This window comes from Drosophila tropicalis, unplaced genomic scaffold (assembly GCF_018151085.1).
Source record: "Drosophila tropicalis isolate 14030-0801.00 unplaced genomic scaffold, ASM1815108v1 contig_1187, whole genome shotgun sequence".
Lineage (NCBI taxonomy): Eukaryota > Metazoa > Arthropoda > Insecta > Diptera > Drosophilidae > Drosophila > Drosophila tropicalis.
The window spans coordinates 3,380,068-3,403,627 of NW_027172559.1; the positions used below are offsets into that span (position 1 = coordinate 3,380,068).

Consider the following 23,560-nt stretch of genomic DNA (forward strand, 5'->3'; position numbering starts at 1 on the left):
TTTCTATCTGTACTTTTTTTTTTAGTATCATCGGTTTATATACCACATTTGTGTTATTGGCCTCACGCTTTATGAAATCCTTCATTGGCGGACAAAATCGTAAGATTATGTTTGAAGATCTGCCCTATGTGGATAGAGTGTTACAATTGTGCCTAGATATATATTTGGTAAGTCGAAATTAAATTATTTACTTCTCGTCGAATCGATATTTGATATCTTTAATTGCACAAAAGGTACGCGAGGCTCTGGAGTTTGCCTTAGAGGAGGATCTATTTGCCAAATTACTCTTCCTGTATCGTTCGCCAGAAACTCTTATCAAATGGACGCGTCCCAAAGAGGAGTATGTTGACGATGATGGTGATACAGATTCCATACCTAGTCGCATGAGTGTGCGACGACCCGAGCAACTGCAGCAACAGCAACATCACCAACAACAATAACATAGGCCTAATCCAAACGCTTAAGTAATCTAGAATACGTATTAGATTACGTACATACTAAAATATTGCGTTATTGTAGGTTTCATAATATCTTTTTTATATGAACATTTTTTTGTAAGTAAAAGTAATTAATTAGTTAGCTAGTGGAACGAATATGAACATCACATACCCACACACAAACCAACACACATACACCCATTGACCGTTTAAAGTTAGTTTAATTTACTGCCTGTGGGTAAACTTCTACACCAACCAATAACAACATGTAACTATATATACTTACATATATATACATATAGATATATTAAGAAAAACGTGTAATTAGTGTTAAGTTAAGAAAATGTTGCTGTTTGCTAATCTAAGACAAATTAAGTACTAGCGAATTGAATAACTAATTAATTTGTTTAAGTTAATTTAATATTAATAATGATGAGAACTCATATTCAGGGATTTTTAGCATTTTACAAGAAAAAGAAAAAAGTAAACAAACACCAAAAAAAAAAAAAATAAAATAAAAACAAAAAACGAAACCTAAATCTAAATCGAAACGAACTTATCAAAAAATAAAGTTATAAAGTAACTAATAAATGTTTTATATTTATACAAGAAAAAAAAAAAAAAATTATAAGTTGCATACATCTGAGTTTCGATATTATGTATATGGATATGTATATGTTGAGAATGTTTGTTATAGATTTATATACATTTTACAGCGTTGACTTTAGTTCTAGGCATATCGCATATATATTTTGTATATTGAAAGCAATTTAACATATATATTATACTTACATATATAGTTTCCTTTGCTTATTACGATCAATTTTATTTTTCAAACTTTTAGGCAAATATTCATATCAAATTAAAATAAAATTAAATATTAATGTGCTTAAGATACGCCTAAGCTTAGCAACAAATTCGATCAACTTGTATGCCTACACACTCTCATATACATTTGACTAAATTATGCTATACACATACATATATTTATGTATGTACATTCATATCTCTAATATGCAAGCTCCAATAAGCATTAACTTAATTAAATTAACGCCAATTATGTGTTAACTAATCAGAGCTAAACATAAATGATTAAATTTTGAATCAATGGCCCAGATCCAATCAAACATCGGCTAAGCCGCATGTTTCTATATCTTTGCAAAACGTTAATATGAACAATAATCAAGTCGGTTAACAATTACATACCGTTAAAGTCCGCCAAAAACTGCACAAAACTGACCAATATAATAATCTAACAAGTTTTGCAAAGATGTAAAAATCAAATAAATGAATTTTTGTACCAAGAAATAAATAATAAAATCTTATAAAAAAAATATCTAATTGCCTTATCGAAATATGCTGATATTTAGCCCTCTATATGAGATATTTGTCGACAGTCGTGGGTCCTGGAAATCCCCGTTTTCGGGTTGTCAAATAATCTTATATGAACACATTGTTCGAGAGGTATTTCAACCAATCGAAGATCACAATCGACTGATAAAACTATTAGTATACAGTTGTTGTAAGTTTCTCATATTCATTTCTAATATATTTACCTGATGGGGTCGATGATTTCGAAAATTACTTCAGTTTTTTGAGATATTGATGAATGCCAACATTTTCAAGTTTCCATTATTCAAATATAGTTTTAAGTTTCCATTATTCATTTATCAGAAACGTTCCTAATCCCATATTAACATTTCAAAATGTTTGACAAAAGTTTTCTGACACTATATGACAAAAAATTACTGCCGAATGTAAGAAAATATATTTTGTCAACATTTTTGTACGATTTTATGTTGTATAGAAATATACAAATATCTAAAGTTTTCGGAATTAAAGTTACCAGAAATCTGTTATTTTTATTAGTGGCCATTTTGTTGGTCTTCTCCAAGTTCCGAATTTCAAATCATTTAATATTGAATTTTGTTTTTAAATTTAGCTAAACATTTTTATTATACAATGGACAACGTAGACCTCTGCTGTTTTGGCATCCTAAGCTGTTTTTATATAAAATTTATTAGGTCTTTAATCAGTACTCAAAAATTTTAAGCAAACAAATACTTTTATTTGACATCAAAATCTTATCTGACAAATGTTTGTAAGCAACACATCGATTTCCATATTGGTTAAGTTAAAATATAGTCCTGCTGGTGGGTTTGAGCCAGTCGTTTCCCCATTTAGACGATGCTTGGTGTACGCCACCAATGGCACTTCCAGGTTTCCGAGTTCTTTTTCTAGTAGTTGTCATTGTTGTTGCAGTTGTCGGAGTTGACTTCGGTTTTTGCTTTGTGTGTGGACAATTTTTGGCAATTTTTTCCAAGTCCTCAATGCGATCAATTAGATCATCCACTTGGTTCATTTTCTTACACTTAATCGTACAGGTCGATACTTGAGCTTGCAAGTGAGCTAATTTGTTTAATTCATCCTTTATCAACTTTTCCAGCTCATCCGTGCGGTTTTGCAACTGCAGGACCTTATCTAAATTTTTATTTAGAATTTCTAAATGGTTTTCCAAGTCAGGTATGCGTTTCACTAAATCTAACATGCTTTTATTCTGGTGTTTTAGCCTTTCTTCGATTTCATTTAAACGGATTTCAAATTTCTTAATCAATTCATTTTTGGCTTGGACTTGAGCAGTTACAGAATTATTTAATTCCGAGAATTTCTTGTTGCAATTCTCAATGAAGACCTCAATCTGAGCCTGTGTTTCATTCTTGTGATTATAAATTTGTTTCAGCTCGTTTTTTGCATCATTAAGTTTTTGTTGGAGGTCCTTGATACCTTGAGAAAGTTCATTACGTTCATTTCCATTTTTTGAGTCGTTTTCTTTGCTTACTTTCATTAGAGTTTCGTCCAGGCGATTTTTAAGTTCCTCCAATCTTGATTCGAGTTCTTTGATGTGTTCATTATAACTTGTATTCATTGTTGTAATATCATTTCGTATCTTTATTGCATTGTCCTCAAGTTTTTGTATTTTGTTGCAACATTCTTTAGATCTTTCCATTTGATTTTCTACTTCTCTTACTTTATTTTGCAAATATTGATGGTCTTTCTTCTGATTCTGGGCTTGTTGAAAACTTGCCGTCAAGTTATTAAATTGTTCCATTTCTTTCTCGATTTTATTACATACTAGAGTAACACTGTTATTTTTAGAAATCTGGTCAGATAGTATTTTAGTAATGTCCTCTAGCTTGTTAATTCTGTTTTCCAAAACTGAAGAGTTTTTTAATTGATCGGAAGCAGTTTCACTCAACTCGCACTTCTTGAGAGCATTTTCAATGTTCTCTCTACGGGAATTTACTGTCTGGGTGGCATTATTAATAGAGTTATTCTGTTGACTCTGATTTTCAGTCAAGTGATTTATTTGCTTTTCCAACTTTTTTTACCTCATCTTCTATTGCCTTTTTCTCGGCTTGGATTTTGTCATTCAATTCTTTGATTTTGTCTTCTGATTGGTTACAGCATTGGGTGGCTGTCGACCCATTGTCATTTACTTGCTTTTCCATATTAACCAACTGATTGGATAAGTCTTTTATTTGTTTTTCAAGTGCCGTTTGCTCCTTCTTGAGTTTATCTTTTTGTTGGTCTCGATTCTCATTGCTTTGCTCAGTGGATTTCTTTAAATCATTCAACTGCTTTTGAAAATTCAGTTCAAGTTTTTTGAGAGCTTCGTATAATTGCTCGCAGCAACTTTTCATGTCCTTGCGTAAGAGTTTTCTTATCATGTTTATTATTTGATTCAAATCCTTGCCCAGTTCTCCATTAGGCCGAGCAGTTTCATTGGCCAACTTATTAATGTTTTCAAAAATCCTACTCATAGTGAGTTTTTCATAGAAACAACAATGCTCCTTTGTGTCAGAGTCATTAAGAGATTGGATTAGCCTGCCCAAATGTCGATTGAAATGTGTCAATTTGTCTGTTCGGACCACTTGATCATTAATCCAACGTGCAATTTCCTTATAGTCGTGGCATGTATTCATTGCCTCATCTGTAACAGTTCTGGCACGTAAACTTTGAGCTCGGCTATGTTTATTATCGTTCTCATCTTCATATTTATAGTATCTTTTGCTTTCTACTAGATTAAGAACTCCCAAAAATAGCAATAACACCTGAAAAAACTATATAATAGAAGAGGAATCAAAAAAAACTGTGTCCACCATTTGTTCATACCTTTTTTGATTTCATTTTCATCACGTTTATTGCTGGACCGTTGCCTCCAGGTCATTTAATTGAACTGAGCCTTGGTACACTCAAAATGACTTCACCTGACTTGTAATTAATTTATTATGCTGCGCTTATTACCAGAAGCGAGAGGCGTTTATAGAATTGCTCATAGCATGAATTTTTGTTAATAGTTGACGGTAACTTTTACGTCCCGAATCGGCGTCAAGAAAGAATCAAATTCCACCAGCACAATCTTGGATGCGCCTTTTCGTTATCGGGAAAACCAAAATTTATATACCTTATGGCTCTAGAAAATCTTTCTTACCCTTTTGGCAATTACTTTTCATTCCATTGACTAATAGGCAATCGATTGGAAATCGAAAACGAGAACAGACCTGATTAACAAAGTGTAACAATAGCCCCCACAATCTAGTGATAATGCACTTGTACGGAAAAAACTCCACATTAAATAATAAATAAGTAATTAAAAAATATAAAAATAGAATTCTGAAGAACTCCAAGTTCCAGTTCTGGTTGTGGTTTCGTCTAGGTTGAGTCTTGTTAAATATAGTTTGATGGTTTACAACTTTACCATGTACTTATATAAATAATAATAATAATTAAATCATTATTTGCCTTGACTGACGTTTACTGACTTATTCGTGGCAACTCCAGGCAGTTAACTAGTCGGGTACCTAATTAATTTTTGCTTGATAATAGTTCGGAGGTAGTCCAATTGTGATAGAGCTGAGGGCCAGTAGTATTTGTTAGTCTTGCTAAATGGCTATATAAGCAATAGGAGCCGACTCAATCATATTGACAAAGACAAATAAGTAAATTTATTAACTTTCTAAATACTAAATCCTTTTCTGTATGTATTAAAATGAAACAAAAATTTCGAGTTTGGAGAATTAAAAATAATGTTGGCATTTTTAAATTAATGTTTTTAGAGAGTGAATTTTTGAAATGTCTGTATTGATTGATGTAAATGTTGTTATCTGTCTTACAACTTGGTCGTTTGGCATTCGGTTTATTAATAATTAACCCCTTATGCCATTTACTGTGGTAAGCCCCATGAAGAAGCTTATCACAGCAAAATACAAAAAATGTTCTACGAGTTGTAGATTGCAGAATCCCAGGAAAAAACTTATTATTGAGTAAAATCAGTCTTATTGCATCTTTAAAACGGCAAAGAACTTGGTCGCCTTTATAAATTGTAAACACATTCCCAGTTAAAATGAAAGAATTAAAATGTTTTGGCCTACTTCTCTGTCTATCCTTAGGCATTACCAGGGGACAAATGTCCTGTAAGAATAATAGGATAAATTATTGACAATCTTCTTATTGACAATTTTTATCTCGAAAATCTCTGCAGCATTCAATTATTGTAAAACCGTCAACAATCAGCAGGGCCAATGTATCCAAGCTATTGATTGTCCAGGACAACAATATGATGGATGTTCGGATAGACGAGTAAGTAAATCCATTGATGTAACATATAATAGCAAAGAGATACTTTTTGTCCCAGGATGTCGTGTGCTGCGTAGATGAAGTTAACTATGATGGTCTAAGACAATTAAATCAATCGGATATATGTGGAATTTTCGGAGATGAAAAAATCAAAAATGGCTTTGAGGTGGCCGTTCACTCTCGTCCTTGGATGGCTTTGCTCACGGGCCAGGATACAAATGATGTGGAAACTCTATTATGCGGTGGCACACTCATAACCCCACGTGGGTAAACAATATATACATATATGCTGTGAAATTTCTCCTGATAAATTCTTACAAACAGGTTTCGTATTGTCAGCTGCTCACTGTTTCATGGATCATAGATATATAAGGTGAGTTTGACAAGCAACATAAACGTTGAGTTAAGCTTACTTTTAAAATTTACCTAGCCATCATGTCCGATTGGGCGAACATAAGATATCTGTGGAAAAATATTGCAATCGAAAAATTTGTGAAAAGCCGCATGAAAATATTGGTGTTAAAAGAATCATAAGACATGAGCATTATCATCCACAATTGGGATTAAATGATATTGCTCTGGTGGAATTAAACAAGGAAGTGAAATATGAAGGTACTGAACATACAAATATGCTTATCAAGAGGGAAATTACCAATACCAATACTCTTCTCCTAGCACACATACGTCCCATTTGCCTACCTATATACGAAAAGTTACGTGATCTATCGCATACTAAAAAATTCTTTAAAGTCACTGGCTGGGGTATAACTGAAGTTGGCAATTTCTCTGATGTCCTAAGGGAAGTCATCTTGCCACGGGCCCATCACAATTTATGCACTGATGAGTATGCCCTTAGAAGACGCATTGGAAGGAATCACATATGTGTGGGTTCTAAGGACATAGAAAAAGACAGTTGCAATGGAGACTCCGGTGGTCCATTATTTACTGTGTTTCCCTACTATAGAGCTCAGCGATTTGTCCAGATGGGCATCGTAAGCTTTGGACGGCAATGTAGTAGCTTCCGAGCACCAGCTGTATACACAAATGTTGCTCAGTATGTGCCATGGATTAGTCGTATGATAGTTTCTTAGACGTATTAATTTTGCTAATAAAAGTTAATTAAATATTAATGATAAAATGAAGACTTGACATGGTAAATCTTGGAATGTGAAAAGCTGGTAACAATGGCTTAATTGATTTCAAAAATGTATTATAGGTTTATTTCTTATTTTAAATGTCTGCTTAAAGTTTTACAAATATTCTAAGTAAATGTAGCTAGCGTCAAATAAAATTTAAGGAATTCGTGTGGCACAATTGCGATAATGGGTGAATTTGATCTCATTGTCCAAACTGCTGGCACTCTCAAGGCTATGCTGGCGACTAAATTTTACGGCTGGATAAACTTCCTCCCACTCGGATTCTGTGCGACTGAGCACACCACGACGTCGTGGAGTCGCGAATGAGCTTTCCTGTTGGCCATGTTCTTGATGTGAAGCAGCAGGGCCAGTAGCAGCGACCAGATTTCCCATTGGCAACGGATTGTTTAACATTTGGGTGACACTCTTGGATAAACGAATCGATTGTATGCGATTATAGCCACTGCCAGTAGGTTTATAACGTTCCAATTTAGAGGTAAGTCGCGCCATTTCACTACTCATCCACTCGGGAGCACGCATTCTCGACAAAGGCGTATGACGGGCGTTCAAGAGAATAAACAATGTGTGGACCTGACCTGTGGCTTTTATAGACACTTAGTCGGGCCTTGTGACATAAGTTGTGGTAGAAAATCGATGGTAACTTGCATAAATGTCGATTCATCGTCGACACAAGTGAACAGAGGGCAGCAATTACATGGTGTCCTACCCCCGGTTGACAATGTTTTTGACCTATTGTCGAACTAAGCAGACAAGCAAACATGACCTCGTTGTCGCCCTCGTTTGAGGCACATGTAACAATTGAGATTATTGCAACAAAAATATACATAACATTTAATTAAACAACTAAAAAGAGAGATACAAATTAAATAAGAGTCAAATTAAAACATTTAAATTTAAGCAGATGCCACAAAATTCGAGTTAATTTTTGGGTGGGTAGTGTGTGTGGATGTCTTCCAGGATATTTGCCTAAGCTAAGCTTAAAGGTTTTAAGAACCCGGTCACATTCGTCATTTAGGAAACCTTACAGTTGTCATCATGAAGATGACCGCTATCCAATTGAACATCTTCTTCGGCCGTGGAGAAGATGCCACCCTGTAAGACTTTATTTACAGCCGCACGGGCCAAATAGCCAGTGGTCTCTGAATATGGTAACGAATAGAATGCAGTCAGATCCTCATTTTTCTTATTTTCCTGAGTTTGAGGTTGCGGCTGTTGTTGTATATTATTATCCTTGCAATACATGACAAAAGCCTCGGCCAATATGCCATCCAAGTCCAAGGCTTGTTTAAAGTGCAGCTCCGGATTTCTAGTAAAAGAAAGCAACATTAAATTAATAGTCGGATTAAGTATCAGCGTATCAGCTTACCTGTTTAGAATGGTGGCCACTATGCAAAGTAATTCCACTGTTATCTGACGCCTCTCTGGTCGATCGATGCAGATGAGAGTCTCTTCTACGAGCAAATTAAATGACAACTCGCCGCGACTCATGCTAGTGAGAGTGGGTGTGGCTGGCAAATGATGTCCTTGCGTTACAATACCCTGAGGTGTACGTTGTAAAATTTCCCAGATTTTGTTGTAAAAGTGCTTGGGCACACGGCAGAGGCAACCTTCCAGCTGACGTCTTTGTAGTGTTGTGAGTCTATAAATACAATTAGAATTAGAAATCATAAAAGAAAACAATTTGAAGATGTTTATCTTACTTCTCATCAACTGCCCATTCGCTGACCGTTAGCACTTTTTGCAACAGAATTCGAACTTGGAACGGTGAAAGATTATCCACATCGATGCTCTGTTGGCCAGAGATTTGTAAATATATTCGCATGGCTTCTAGGACCCAGCCAATGCGAATTTTAAGTATACCACGGAACATGGATGGATTTGTAGCTATCAGACGACCACAATAGAGCACCACCTCCTGCTGCAGCACAGCTTGGATAACATCATACGGCTGGACACTTGTATACATGACATTCTGTATTTCAGCCGGCGTCATGGGCTTATCGAATACCGTTTCCTTTTGACCAATAATGCCCACGGTAAGCTCTTTGCCATTAACAAGTACTGTGGTGATGAATGGACTGATGGAGTCCACAATATGATGCAAAAGGGACGAACAGTAACGTACTGCACGCCAATACCGCAAGGATCCAGCTCGATGATAGAGTTGGGTCAAGGCAGTATTTACGTTTAGGCCATTCACTTCAAAGTGGGAACCTTCACGATTGAGCAGAATACCCCAAAGTTGGCACAAACAATAGATCGATTCAGTATTGCGGAGGGCATTGATGATATCCGGTGTTGGTTTGTTATCAAAGTGTGCCACCGATACCTTCTCTTCCACATAGGTCAATGCTTTTGGCACATCGGTTAGTGATTGATATCCAATGTATTCGTGATTGATTTGGGAAAAGGCATTCTCATTGTCCGTAAGATCACTCTGATTCATGAAATCCAAATGCTCTATGCACGAGCTGCTAATCAGATTCTGCAAGCGTCCAATGCGAACCTTCATGCCATCACAGTAACCCTTCTTCAGCATAGCCAATAGATCTAACATCTCCTTGAATTGCGGATCACGCATATGCTCCTCTCGAATAAGTAGACAAACAGTCGGTCTACCAGATAGGCGCCAATATTTGCCCACAAATTGCAATTCCGTTTTGATATCGTCGATAAGCAGGGCCATATCACGATATAGATAAAAGTCGGAGACTTCAAAGATCAGCGGGTAGCAAAGGACAGTCATGCCACATATTCGGTAGACTTTGCTAGTGCCCAATGAGCCCACCGGACGTGAAGGGCGACCCGAAAGTCCCACCTTATTGTTGACTCCCAAATGTTGATACACCTTGATCAGCTCTGTTGAACTCCAGATTTGCACCGGCTCCACCTGTAAAATAAAAGCAATTTAATCATGTCCCTTAATATCATATAAAGCAATCCGTACCTCATGTGGGGTTTGAGTTTGTATGCCATAGGTGGCCATCATGGCCTGCAGACGCATTGATTCGGCAATCAAAACAATTTGCACTACCAAATCTGTGGCGGTGCCCTGTAAGAGTTATTTAAAATTTGATTAACTTTCGCTGCCAAATGCTTTATCCAGCTCAAAAAGGATTAAAATGTTAGAAGGAATGCAAATGGCCAATTCAAAAATTCAAAGGGAAATTTTGTTCACTAGCCAAATGCCAAAATGCAAAAGAAAAAAAAGAATAAAAAGGATAACACACATTGAGGATTGAGTGGGAAGAGAAGGGCAAGGAATAACAAGGTGTTGGAATAACTAGCACAAAGGTACATAGTTGAGGCACTTTATTTTTTATTTGGAATAGTTGACATGCCGATAGTAAAAAAATTGTGTTTTATATACAAATAAAAATGGTTACTTACAACTAATATAAATTTTAAATTTCAAACAAATTTAATTAAAGGACAGATGGGAAGGAAAAACCATGCCAAGTGCAGATTTGTTTCATATTTTCAAGAGAGAGGAGAGGATACTTTTTAATATTTTGCCAATTAATTATTGTGTTGCATTGAACACGCCCACCCGCCCAAAAAGCCGATTAAAAACCACTAAATTACCTTCTTGGCATCCAATATCAGAGGTATGCGTGGTTTCTATATATATTTATTCAAATATATATACATGTGTGTGTAATTAGGAATTATTAGGTAGGTATAACAAGTGGCAAATTGATTAGTATAAATATTAAATAACTTTTGATATCGGAGCTAATCATTATTTATTGCTGTCTTTTGGGCATTTGTCTTGCTGAACATATTGTTTAATTTTTGTTTCTTTTTTGTTTTTTTGGTGGTGTGATCTTTGGGTTAGATACAGTTGGAGTTAGGATAACTGCAAACTACATTAAGAAAAGTTAACCCAAAGAACAAATAGGTCTTGTGATCGAAAAATTACTTACAGTGCCCGGTTTAGCCTATTTAGAGCGTGTGTGTTTTTATTTGATTTAAAACAAAATAGGCAGTAGATATATTTTGATTTGTTTGTTTTTAGAAAGGAAAACCGAAAAGAGTAAAGAGAAGAATGATTGAGTTTTTTTTTTTTTTAAGATTTAGATACAGAAAACAACATAGAAATCACTATAGAATAATATATGTACGTATGTAATATATACAATAGTAACAGAAACTAAATCATAATGAGCATTACTATGTTTATGTTCCTGTGTTGTGTTGTGTGTGTGGTGTGTGTATGTATAGTATGTGCTTGTGTATTGATCGAGTGGGTATGTCATATAGATAAAACTTTTGCGATCGGTGTGTGCATATATAAAGCCAAAAGCTATTACCAAATAAATTTAAAAATTCATAAAAACTATGGTGCTAAAAATTTTGTTCTAAAAAGCAAAAAAAAAAAGTAATTCTTGAAGATACATATAACAATTATATAATTTTGAATAGATTTCTCTTGTATAAGAAAGCAAAGTATGTTCGATCTACTTACTTTGTGTTTATCATCGAAAGCTTTGCCCTGTTTTTAATTTCAATTACATATCAATCGTTTGAACCAATTTTATATTATTAATTTGTTGTTTTATATGTTGTTGTTATATGTAGGTATTACGTGTATGTAGTAGTTTGTGGTAGTAGGTAGAGGAGAATGAATAAAATAGAATTAAAATATTTATACTGTCATAATGTCATTGAAATGCCAATTAGTTTCACTTAAATAGTAGAGCCCATTAGAAATTACTAATTAGGTATCGCAGCATTTGTAAAATATTTATAAAATAAAATAATTCCAATTGGACAGCATAATTCAGACACACACCCAGCGCGCAGACACACAACAACTTAACAGCAAGGAGCAGGAGAAGTGCAGCAACAGCAACGGCTTCAGCAGTAGTGAGGAGAAAACCAGCCACTGTTTCTTAGAAACCCCGCCCAACTTTCTATTGCAATCTAACAATATGTGTTTCCGATGTCATGAAATGAGTCTTTTATTGCATTCAGTCAAAGTGACTTAGATAAGTAATGGACAAACCCAAAAATCGTATCTTATGTTTGGGATTTGGAACTTTCCTTTATAATATTGACAAAAAGGAATATATGAAGAACAGTATTGATGCAGTGTTATTTATACATAGATCGAAAATGTAAAGTACTATTGAATTAATTTATGAAAGGTAATTATAAGAATAAAATTGCACTCAAAAAGCTTCTTTAAAGCTTTAAAAAGAACAAAATTCTGGGTCTCTGATCTTTAATACAGCTGGCATAAAATTAATAGATTGTGTGTTTTTTTTTTTTTTTAATATTGACTCATTTCACTTCATCGAGAACACGACCCTTAGCTAGTTTCTTTTTGGTGTTGCTTTATTGGCACCAACTCACCTGAAATGCCGAATAACGTCCGGCTCTTCGGGGACGATTGTAACTGGGCAAATATCGTCGTATGGGATCCAATTCATTGATGTGAAGCAATCCAGCTGTCAGCAATTGGGCTATGATGAAAAACGATTGACCCCAGAGGAATAAGGATTGCGATGGAGCACGCATATAGGAACCTTCACCATCGGGTGCATAATACATGGTCACAACGGGATCTCCGTTGGCATCAGTGTGCAGACAGCGGCGCAAATCATTTTGAAACTCTTCAATCTGTTCGTTATTGTTCTTGAACACGCCATCGATAATCATGGCTATGAAGAATAGCGGCCATTCACATTCCAAGCCCTCAAACTCTTTCAATTCTCCTGAATGATAATACCGGCGAGTTTTATCCTCCGTTTTGCTTAAGAAGCCATCTCGTGTGAAGCGTTTAAAACCCATTTTGCTGCGCAAACGGTTAACTACATTTTGTTTGGTCTGATCCACAAGACGGTCTTCATGTGAGGCAAAGGCCGGGAAGGACAATGTAAGCAGGAGGGATGCATCTACTCCCTGTTAAGAAGAACAATGTAAGATTCAGAATGTAAGTGATATATAAAATGTAGTGGAGAACCTTTGAACTGGATTCTCTGGGCAACATAGTTTCAAAAATGCTGCGATTTCGATTATGGGCATCAATATCCACATAGACAACACTCCAAGAGGCGCCTTTCTCGCCAAATAAATTGCATCCATTGATTGCCTCCAAAGCGGATTTGGCCATTCCTGTATATATATTGAAATAAAGGTAAATGGATAGAAGAAAATCTTTCCTACTTACCAATTGATGAAGCATGGATCTCAGGTGTGCCATTGTTGTATTTCGAACCCCTTTCCCACATACCAAAATCGGGTGTACGATAGGCTCGTTCCACATAATAAACTAAATTCTGTACAAATGCTACCTCATCGTGCGTATAAATAATTTGGAGGCCAGATGTGATCATTTGCACCAAGAATAGCAGATACAAAGAGACCTGAAGTAGAAAAAATAGATTACAACAACCTCTTAAAGCTCTTTCTTTTCAACTTACACAATCGATTTGTAGATGATTATAAAATTCATCCGGATAGATCTTTTCACCAGTATGCAATTGAAATTTGCTATGCAATGCGTGCTGATTTGATTGACGTTGTTTGAAGAGTTCCACTCTGGATGCCTGTTTCACCCAGCACTCGAGAATACCACGCATGCATTTGACTGTGCTCTGGCCCAGCTCATAGGACTTGCCACGATCATCGTCGATGCGACGATAAGCCTGATATAAACTCCAAACGGCGGCAGCACAATATACACTATCTCGTACGGATCCGACCACCTGATCCGTGCTCATAACAGGAAACAGACCTGTTATGGGACTCTGAAAGCGCAGCAATTGTCGTTTCACTGTGAGAAGGGGAAAGTGAGAATAATTATCAAGTGAGCAGCAGTTTGTTATTTTAGCGATAACAAGAAACAAAAACAAAAGAACTGTTGACAAATCTAAACAAAACGAACGCAATGTTTACAATGAAGAAGAAGAGCGGCAAATATTTCGCGATATTTATAAATAGCAGCGTCAGCCCGCAACGAGTCGTGGCATTTAATTGGTCACTTAATTGGCCTGCCCTACAGTGACGTTTCCAAGGTTATATAAAAATCTTTTGCACTTCTCTGTCGTCTCCTCCATTGCGTCCATACTCATTGGCATCTGTGTACATCTACACTTGTACATACCAATGCCATAGTAAATGTCCAATTGCTTGACCGTATCCTCATAGTTTGAGGTCTTCAGGAACTGATCCAGATTAATATCCTCCAAACTATTTTGGCGCCCAGTTGTAGATATTCTGTCCGTAATAGCGCCAGTGCTCCCGCTTCCGCCTGGACTTGTTACCATAAGACCGAGTCTGTATGAAGTAAATACATTTTGAAATTTCTTTGATCGTATGTTTATTTTCATATTTATTGATTACTTACGATTTCGGTGCATTACGCATTTTGCGTGTTTCACTTTAAACTTCCAATGCAAGTAATTTATTTCCTTTAATTGAGATGAATTACAATTTATATCAAAGAAAGTCAAAGAAAAGTCAAATGCAGAACCTGAGGGTGACCAGATGTTTGCCCAAGAGCATGCGCTGTGCGCACAGTGGTCTATAATAATAAGTATTTACACAGCTTAAAAATGAGAGGTAAATAAATAATTTATAATTTATTAATGAAGAGGAATAAATATTGCAGTTATGTTTCATAAAATAAAAGTTATTAAATAAGTAACGACTACGTTTTCTTGATGTATAACTTAGATCGTTCTGATAATTTCCAAAACCTGTTGAATTTTTGGTAGATTTATTCTGTTATTATTCGTTTACTTAAATAAAAGTTATTAATTAAAAGTAACGTTCATATTTACTCGATAAGAACTTTGATATTTAAAACAAGTAGTATTTATGATTTCCATAACCTGTAGAACCACTGTTAGATCTATTCTGTTTTTATGCGCAGATGGTCACCCTATAAAATATGATCAGCTGTTCTTAAGCAGGTTTTCATTGCGTTACCCTAGAGTCTATGAGATGAACGGTATATTGTGTGTGCCCAAATAAAGTGAGTTCAGCACGGGAAATATATGGCTCTTCATCTGTATAGGGTATTAGCTGATCGATTCATCGTAGATTTTTTTCTGCTTTGCTTTTGGCCATAATGATGGACAGATGAAATAAGTCAAGTTAATCATAATCATCTCGAACACACACCTGGGAGCCGCTGCCGTTAGCTAGTGAGATCATCAAGACGCAGCCGATGCTGTTTAGCTGTCAGTTTGGCCATGAGATGCACTTGAAGATGGTGCGGCGCTGCCTTTGGCTGTGAAATCGAGAAAATCCAAACAAAAAAGGAAAGGGAAAACTTGAACTGCAAACTGGAACTTAAACTGGAACGAAGTACTTAAAAGAAAAGACAATGCTTAGCTTGAAATTCTTAATACTCGGCTTATGGCTTGGCGTGAGTCTGGCCTTGGCCAAAATGCCAAGTTTGCCAAATTTACCGTCCGATCATCTCATACGCTACCTCAACACTTTTCCCAAAATGAAGCAGAAATTGCCATCGAACGTGACCAGCACACAGGCCTGTTGGGGCCATGAAAGAGACTGCAAGGCGGAGGCTCGCTTTCAGACGCCACAGTGCCCGGGAGATCATACGGGATGGGTGCAAAGCAAGCAGGCTCAAGTGGAGACTTTCTATTATCAAGCCGATTTTGGGTATATCCAGCAACAGTTGGCCGAACTGACGCCACAATGCATGCCCAAATATCTTACCGATTCCTCATTGGAGTGCACGCGCTATTTGCGCTTTTGTCGTGGACGCAATTTGCTATTTGATTTCCGTGATTTAATTGATAGAGAAGAACGCATACGCTATCACATGGATGTTCTTAAGCCAGGACAATTGCTAGGACATTGTGAACTGAATCGGACACGTCTTACTGGCGAGCTGGAGCACACCGGATCAGCACTTCAGTCCTGGGGTCCAGAACTGCGAAATTTTGATGTTCTGCCTGAGCCCGTGATGGAAAGCAACCACTGCGATATGGTGGTGGATACGCCCACTTTTATTTTAAAAATCGATGCCACATATAATATGTATCATCATTTCTGTGATTTCTTTAATTTATATGCCTCGCTGTTTGTCAATCAATCCCATCCGGCTGCCTTCAATACGGATGTGCAGATTTTAATATGGGAGACTTATCCATACGACTCACCTTTTCGCGATACATTCCGTGCATTTAGCCAACGTCCAATTTGGACTTTGAGTGACGTGGAGGGTAAGAAAGTTTGCTTCAGGAATGTGGTAATGCCATTATTGCCACGGATGATCTTTGGACTGTTTTACAATACACCTCTTGTAAGTATTTATATCAGATCTTCACAATCAGATAATAAAACATAAATTCTTTTAGATACAAGGCTGCTCAAATTCGGGTCTCTTTCGTGCTTTTTCTGAATTCATTTTACATCGTCTGCAAATACCCTTTGAACCTCCGAAGCCCAAAATAAGAATCACATATCTGTCACGTCGCACCAAGTACCGCCAAGTACTCAATGAACAGGAACTTTTGGATCGACTTGAACGAAATGATGACTACCTCGTTCAACGCGTTTCATATGAGCGGTAAATATGGTTATCAAGATTTATAGCGCTACATTCTTCTAATATTCCTGCTTTTACAGACTCTCCTTTGTTGAACAACTGAAAATTACCCGAAACACTGATATATTAATCGGCATGCATGGGGCTGGCCTGACGCACTTGCTCTTTTTACCCAATTGGGCTTGCATTTTTGAGTTGTATAACTGTGAGGATCCTAACTGTTACAAGGATTTGGCTCGCCTACGCGGTGTTCACTATGTGACTTGGCAGCAAAGGGATTTGGTTTATCCCCAAGATGAGGGACATCATCCAGAGGGCGGTGCCCATGCTAAATTTACAAATTATCGATTTGATGTGCCCGAATTCATGCGACTGGTCGACGAAGCAGCCAAAGAAGTTCGTGCCCATAATGAATTTCCTTACCATCAGCAAAGCAACAAAATTGGCCCAGAGCTGCAAAAAATCGAACCACATCATGAACTGTAACAATGTTTTAAGCCAAAACTAATAGAAAATGCATTTATTTTCAAGTATTTGCTAGAACCCAAAAAAATACATACAAAACTAAAATCTCGTTACGAATTTTAAACTGCTCATGGACAAAAGCAAAGTGTTATAATTTTCGGAAACAGTCGATTCTGGCCAGTGATAACATATCGAGATTTTCAGTGCCTATCGATATAATACAAACATGTAGTTTATCGACAATCAGCTGTTTTTTGTTTTGCATTTTGAACCCATTCTATACTTGACATTCCCGGCCCACATCCTGGATTAAAACATAGCATTACGTCAGCAACTGTAGGCAGCATCATGGTGGAGGAAACTTTTACATTGCAGGCGTGGGCAGCCTCTCAGAACGACGCCTATACACGCTTAACGGAGACGCACCAAAATTTGAGTTTCCTGTCACCCTTACATATATTTCAATCCTATATAAATGATAAATCCGTTTGTTTTCCAAATGATCTGGATATGGAGCCCAATCCGTATGTGATAAGGAATTTGAAATCGTGGAAATCACTGCAGGAGAGTATACGCGGTTTCCTGGCCATTCAGCCCACACTGCTGGGCTTCGCCTTGTCTCATCTGCTCTGCCAAAGACTACCTCTGCAATCGACAGGGAGATTCTTGTTGGAATTTGTGTTAACTGCAGTGCCCACAGTGGTCTTTAATACTGTTGGCAGCAAATATAGTGATGTTTATTGTGGACTGGTGGCCCTAGTCATTATATTACAACTTCGATATTCGAAGTTTTGGCAGAAAATACCTAAAAATTGGATGTACAAGGTGGGCAAACGCCCGGCGGTCTTCACACTATTAAGGTCTACGGCCTATACTGGAACATGTTGTGGTATATTGGCTGTCGACTTTCTATCTTATCCAGTAGAATATCGCAAGAGTCGCACATTTGGCGCCTCTGTGATGGATATGGGTATTGGTTTGTTTGTCGTAACTATGGGTATGGTGTCGCATCGGACCAGAAATTTGTCTGATTTAAAAAAATTGGCCAAAGTGGTTGGTCCCCTAATGGTACTTGGTCTAGCACGTACAATTGTCATATCAATGATCGACTATAGTCAGGATGAGCATGAATATGGAAAGCATTTAAATGCATTTTTTACACTAGGACTAACCAAATTGCTGGGCAGCTTGTTGAGCCTATTGGCTGCCAACGATGGCCAATTATTGTACCTAGGCGGAGGTAAGTAAATTTAAAAAAAGAAGAAATATCAGGATCTTTATATTTAGTATTAAATTATTGCCTCTAGGTCTGCTCATTCTGCACGAAGTTGTCCTCCAGCTCGGCCTTAGTGACTTTGTGATGTCCGAAATGGTGTATCGTAAGGATTTTTTTCGTGCTAATCGGGAAGGCCTCAGTTCTCTGCCGGGTTGCATTGCCCTTTACTTGCTCAGTATTTATTTTGCCAAATGGTATACCAGCCAGGAGAGTCTTACTTTTGAGGGAATCTTGTCAAAATTCAAGAAGATGATCATTTTGATCTTCGGCGGTTGGTTAATTGTTATACTTAGTGCCTTTACGATAGGCATAGCTCGTGTTACCTTCAGTAGTGGCTATGTAGTGTGGATTTTTACCATCTGCGTCACTCTTATACTTATTTATGGAATACTTTTCGAATTCGCGTGGGCGGACATTTCCCCGCCGCCAGATTTGCTCCTCGGAGAGGGCGATAGGGCAGTGCTTGCCAACAATTCGCTGCCTGCTGTCGTGGAGACTTTGAATATGAATGGCTTATGCCATTTTATGCTTTCCAATTTACTAACCGGCTTTGTCAACATCTTTTTGCAGCCCAAAGAACGAAATGGCTTGGAAAGTGTGTTGATACTTAGCATTTACATGTTGGCAAGTACGACAGTGGTTTATATCCTGTACAGAAATCGAATACGAATAGCTTAACCAAATGTAACCGAAATAAATGTAGGCCCCCATCTATTTTTGTGATACAATTTTCAGCCAATAAATGACATATTTATTTTTCTTCGAAAAGATGAGAAGCTCAAACACTTATCTTTGAAATTCTTTTATTCGATATCTATCAATACAAGGTAGTCTATGGATCGGTGGTTCATGCTGACATAGAAATCATGTGACAAGAAATTGCTGCAAATAGAACAATATAAAATTTTGGTTGAAAAAAACAAAACGGAAATTTGGCAATTCGTTGACGAAACTAAAATGAAAATGTTTCAAATGGCATTATATAACCATTTGGCATGATTAGAAATATAATTACTGGCTCATGGGAACATTCCATTTTACAAGGAGCTCGATTCACATTGGAATCCTTGTAGACTTCATATACCTTGCAGCCATCCTTGGTACTAATCAAACGGGTCCATAGCCACTTGTTGCGATCGGTTTCCTTTGTGGTGCATTGGCTGCAGGAGCATGGCAATTTGCTCTTCAAATTCCGACAAGCCAGTGAGCAGAGAGAAAGGGAATATTTCAAGCGATCCCGCATACTGAGACCACCAGATTCTTGTCTTTCACTTTGACGGCAATCGGGTACGGCATTGGCGAAATCCACACGGGGTGAACGCTGTCGCGGACAACAGCTTGCAGCACTCAAACGTGAACAACATGTAGGAGTTCGTTTTAGGCATCTGGGTGAGGACTTTATGCAAGTCGGTTTGGCTGACGGGCAGATAGGAGTAGGCGGCTTGGATTTGCAGCAACTGGTGCATGATATTAACGCTGGCTTAATCGAGTTGCAGGCAGATTTTGGCGTCGGGCACAACAAGCTGACGATGGAACTCTTACTGCTTGCCTTGACGCAGCATGTGCGGGACGCTTTTCGAGCAGGTGTAAGTGTTTTATCGCCAACACCTGAAACGGCAGCAGCAATGGCATCCACTTTGCCTTGAAAAATATCATATCAAAGTCAACTAATATCTAAATCAAGGCTTTTTTTTTTAGCTTACCCAAGGTCGCCATTTGGAACATATGCTTTATTTTGGTTGCCCCTGTGTAGTAAAGCAGGCGATCTAGTACTGTCATCAAGAATTCATCTGGATAGAGTCCCAAGGCATCCAGAATTATTGGTTGAGGTTCCTTTTTGAATTTAAGTTCATTCTGACCCGACCGCTCTTGGCAGGCGCAACAGGTTTCCGGTTTAATGCCACAACACTTCATTTTCTTGCATAAAGTAACATTTAAACCCAAATTTTCACTCACAAAATAAATCGACAAAACGGAAATGCTAAAATTGATGATAAAGACAAAATGTTGAATAAGTATGCCTAAGGTGATTTCAACAGCAGATGTCAAAGGTGCGATATCCGGCTTAGCCTACTCCAACTTCAATTCCAATTCCAACTGTGAACAGAGAAACGGAGATAGTGAGAGAAAGAAAAAACGAGATAAGATTTCTATTAAGGAAATGACAGAAATTGCTTGCATTGTCCTCAAGAAGGAAAATGGCCAAGCCTGTGCCAAAGGTCGGACAACTAACACTGGGCAAGGATATTTAATTTAATGGCGCAAACAAAGCACAAGTCAAGGCTGATGAGCCTGCGTTTCCAGAAAGGGGAGACTGACAGAGACACATGATTCGGAGGGTAGAGTCTGGTAGTAAATGACCATCAATGAGTATTCTGCTTAATACCCTTACTTTGGCTACTTTGACTACTTTGACTTTACAGATTAAGATGGAATTTGGGAGGGAAAAAAAGTGTTTATACGTATTTAGAAAATTTCCACAAATGTTTTGTCATGTTGCAGTGATAACAAAATTAAATAATTCGAATTTAAAAAAGTTCTTATTTTTTTTGACTTTAAAAAATATTAATTCATCCTCTAAAGGGATTTTTGAAGGCATTTTTGAATTTTTCGATTGTGACCTTATTTGAATTGATGTACATATATAAAATCTTGCGTAAAGTTGGCTCGATGTTGTTTCCAGACTTTCATAAAGATCTCGTAACATATCCTGAGCTATGTCTATCTATGTCGTCAACGCTAAAACTAGTTGGGAATTACAACTAACAAATCGCAGCTTTAAATAATAATCTTTTTTGTAAGGTTGCCCTTCTGATGGCTTATAGGCACAGTTTGATCCTGTTAATGCAAATATCGTGTATTAAAAATTTATAATTTGATTTGATTTTGCGATTTTTAGAGCACGTCTTGTCTGCTTTTATACAGTTAGTCTTTATTATAAAAATCAATTACTACATAAACAATTCATATAGTTTCAGTGGTATTTCTTTAGGAACCCTTAACGGCAAATATTAATTATTGATAGTTGGATAGAGCATTTCAATTTATACTCTTTTCTGTTTAAGAATGAATTATTTATATACATACATATCCTTTTTATATAAGGATATACTCACTTTTTTCTGTCACTTGCTTTGCCTCGTTAAATGTAATTACTGGAACAGTTTCCGCTGCTGATGCGACGCTTTGTGCTTGCCTTTGATGCGCTTTTAATGTCATATTCTGGGCCACGAACCTTACTGAATCTTATCTGATTTGGCAACACAAATGCAATTTCCGTTAGGCAGGCGTAATGTAACCCTTTTTCTCCCATATATTTTCTAGCCTCCACAATTTATATTGAGTTAATAGTTGACAGTCCAACATCGAGATGGGGGGACAACACCTGTTGGCACATAAAACATGAAATATGGTGGTTGATTTTTTGCATTGATAAAGGACAACACGTGGCCAAAATGTTGGCATGTTAATTATTATTTTCACATATTCCTTTTTTTTTCTCCTCTTACAAAGACTAACAACAATCAGGCAGAGAATTGGTTTTTCCTTGCCAATTTGCTGACTGCTTTTTTTTCGGTTTTCTTTTACGTTTCGTTCGGTTGGTACACAAATCGGATTTTATTTCCAAAAAAATAAAGGGAAGGCAGATAAATAAATGTATTTGTGCATATGCCTGAGTGTCTTCATATGCATATGTGTGTGTATGTGTGTGTGTGTGTGTGTGTGTGTGTGTGAGTGCCTGTGAGAGTCACAATCACTGTGAAGAGGCTTAGGACGGACTCAAGGGAAATCGCTTAAGCCGTTCATAATGAATATTATGAATGTACAAAATATCAATAGAATGGGAAAAAGAGTAAATGCATGCTTGTTATTATCAAAACATCATAAGAAGTCTTCAACATGTTTTCCAGAAATACCTTGTAATGAATGGGAGTATAGTCAATTTTTACTTATATGCACACAAATTTGCGATAAAAACAAATTCAATTCAGCCTTTTCCTCTCAGATTTGATTGTTTCTGAATACTTACAATAAACAAATTTTAAAGATAGATAAGAAAGAAGATTGTAAGAACATTTTTTTATATTTTTTTAAATAAACAGTTCATACTGATGATATTGATATTAATGGCACCAGTTTTATAAGATTTATAGATTCTGTGGCCGAATTTCAGAAATTATTAAAATATTTTTCAAACTTCAAAAAGTGGTTCGAAAATTTTAATAAAGATATTATTTTGTTTAAAAGCAATTAATTTTTAAAGAACAGTATACATCTGCCTGATCAAAGATATAAGATATAGTCATATTCCTAATAATTCATATTTCTATATCAGAAATGGAGCATGGTTGGAATAGTTTCCTATAGAATACGATCAAATGTAAAAAGGATAAGAATGTGAGTTTATGTTTCTATCTATCTTCAACATGGACATCTTCAGGTCGTCTGTTTGTGTGCGTGTGTGATTCCATTTTCTATTGCATACAGTAAGGCGTCGCGGACAAAGTGCAACAGCCGCAACAAGGGACCTTTGGGATACAATGGGAGTTATTTCAGCCCAGCCAGTTCGACTTTTGTCTCGGGGAACTCCCAAAGTACCTTTTCACACATGAGCGCGCATCGTCAGTAGATGATGAGGGTGATGTTTTTTTTGTCTGAAAACTCCCGCCTCACCTTTCCCTCTGTCTATGATAACCACCCCAAAGACTGTTGTTGAAAATCACAGAGTGAAACCGAAACCGAAACCGTTAACGTGTTGCGGTTACGCTGCTGACTTTGTGTGGCAGGACAGAAAAAAAGTCATTCCATTTGGGAGGCTTTATTAAATGCGTGAAGGGTGCAGGGGGAATCGGGAGTAACGGGGCAATGTCCTGTCTCAGATTTTTTATTGCGATTTCGTTCGTTTTTTTGCAAATGTTTTTCATTTTTGTAAGTATGTGTGTGTGTGTGAGAGAGTTTATCAAACTTCTAACATTTGTTTTGTTGTAAAATGGGCGTAGACAGGCAAACTTTCTTATTTAATGATTGCTTTTAGACCAAGAGTTCGAAGAGCAGGATG

General features: G+C 36.9%; 8 protein-coding genes across 22 annotated transcripts in view; 4 read left to right on the forward strand and 4 right to left on the reverse strand.

The window, feature by feature from the left end:
• The window catches only part of Piezo (piezo type mechanosensitive ion channel component), a 33,809-nt gene extending 32,038 nt beyond the window's left edge, over positions 1–1,771 (forward strand). For all 9 annotated transcript variants that reach the window (XM_068291262.1, XM_068291252.1, XM_068291295.1 and 6 more), the window contains 2 exons: positions 26–167; positions 234–1,771. In XM_068291262.1, the coding sequence (XP_068147363.1) occupies positions 26–167; positions 234–440 (349 nt within the window). In that variant the 3' untranslated portion in view covers positions 441–1,771. The remainder of the gene's footprint in view (positions 1–25; positions 168–233) is intronic.
• Positions 1,772–2,571: 800 nt separating this feature from the next.
• Positions 2,572–4,420, reverse strand: LOC137577531 (putative leucine-rich repeat-containing protein DDB_G0290503). The gene is made up of 2 exons (XM_068291025.1): positions 3,827–4,420; positions 2,572–3,744 (listed from the first exon to the last, which is right to left on the reverse strand). Exons 1-2 carry the CDS (start codon positions 4,418–4,420, stop codon positions 2,572–2,574), a joined length of 1,767 nt encoding a protein of 588 aa, XP_068147126.1.
• A 1,484-nt stretch (positions 4,421–5,904) lies between these two features.
• Positions 5,905–7,165, forward strand: LOC137577542 (serine protease grass-like). The gene is made up of 5 exons (XM_068291037.1): positions 5,905–5,911; positions 5,980–6,077; positions 6,133–6,337; positions 6,399–6,447; positions 6,601–7,165. Exons 1-5 carry the CDS (start codon positions 5,905–5,907, stop codon positions 7,163–7,165), a joined length of 924 nt encoding a protein of 307 aa, XP_068147138.1.
• Positions 7,166–7,267: 102 nt separating this feature from the next.
• LOC137575875 (uncharacterized) lies at positions 7,268–7,958 on the reverse strand. Its single transcript, XM_068288642.1, has one exon. The coding sequence runs from the start codon at positions 7,748–7,750 to the stop codon at positions 7,367–7,369; it is 384 nt and encodes a 127-aa protein (XP_068144743.1). The 5' UTR covers positions 7,751–7,958; the 3' UTR covers positions 7,268–7,366.
• A 77-nt stretch (positions 7,959–8,035) lies between these two features.
• Positions 8,036–14,746, reverse strand: LOC137575854 (probable phosphorylase b kinase regulatory subunit beta). 7 transcript variants are annotated; one of them, XM_068288572.1, is made up of 12 exons: positions 14,586–14,745; positions 14,343–14,515; positions 13,660–14,012; positions 13,407–13,602; positions 13,200–13,351; positions 12,590–13,138; positions 11,700–11,726; positions 11,158–11,172; positions 10,179–10,283; positions 8,932–10,121; positions 8,598–8,870; positions 8,036–8,537 (listed from the first exon to the last, which is right to left on the reverse strand). In XM_068288572.1, exons 1-12 carry the CDS (start codon positions 14,603–14,605, stop codon positions 8,243–8,245), a joined length of 3,348 nt encoding a protein of 1,115 aa, XP_068144673.1. In that variant the 5' UTR covers positions 14,606–14,745; the 3' UTR covers positions 8,036–8,242. The 7 variants fall into 7 exon arrangements, with proteins under 7 accessions (XP_068144673.1, XP_068144692.1, XP_068144683.1 ...); XM_068288591.1 differs by lacking the exon at positions 11,700–11,726; XM_068288582.1 differs by lacking the exon at positions 11,158–11,172.
• Positions 14,747–15,294: 548 nt separating this feature from the next.
• Positions 15,295–17,324, forward strand: Eogt (EGF-domain O-GlcNAc transferase). Its single transcript, XM_068289382.1, has 3 exons — positions 15,295–16,514; positions 16,570–16,781; positions 16,841–17,324. The coding sequence occupies exons 1-3, from the start codon at positions 15,570–15,572 to the stop codon at positions 17,244–17,246; spliced, it is 1,563 nt and encodes a 520-aa protein (XP_068145483.1). The 5' UTR covers positions 15,295–15,569; the 3' UTR covers positions 17,247–17,324.
• Positions 17,325–17,468: 144 nt separating this feature from the next.
• Positions 17,469–19,284, forward strand: PIG-Wa (Phosphatidylinositol glycan anchor biosynthesis class W a). The gene is made up of 2 exons (XM_068289069.1): positions 17,469–18,465; positions 18,533–19,284. The coding sequence occupies exons 1-2, from the start codon at positions 17,574–17,576 to the stop codon at positions 19,177–19,179; spliced, it is 1,539 nt and encodes a 512-aa protein (XP_068145170.1). The 5' UTR covers positions 17,469–17,573; the 3' UTR covers positions 19,180–19,284.
• A 3-nt stretch (positions 19,285–19,287) lies between these two features.
• On the reverse strand, positions 19,288–20,512 carry LOC137576155 (uncharacterized). Its single transcript, XM_068289082.1, has 2 exons — positions 20,205–20,512; positions 19,288–20,142 (listed from the first exon to the last, which is right to left on the reverse strand). The coding sequence occupies exons 1-2, from the start codon at positions 20,413–20,415 to the stop codon at positions 19,454–19,456; spliced, it is 900 nt and encodes a 299-aa protein (XP_068145183.1). The 5' UTR covers positions 20,416–20,512; the 3' UTR covers positions 19,288–19,453.
• Between the last annotated feature and the right edge of the window lie 3,048 nt (positions 20,513–23,560).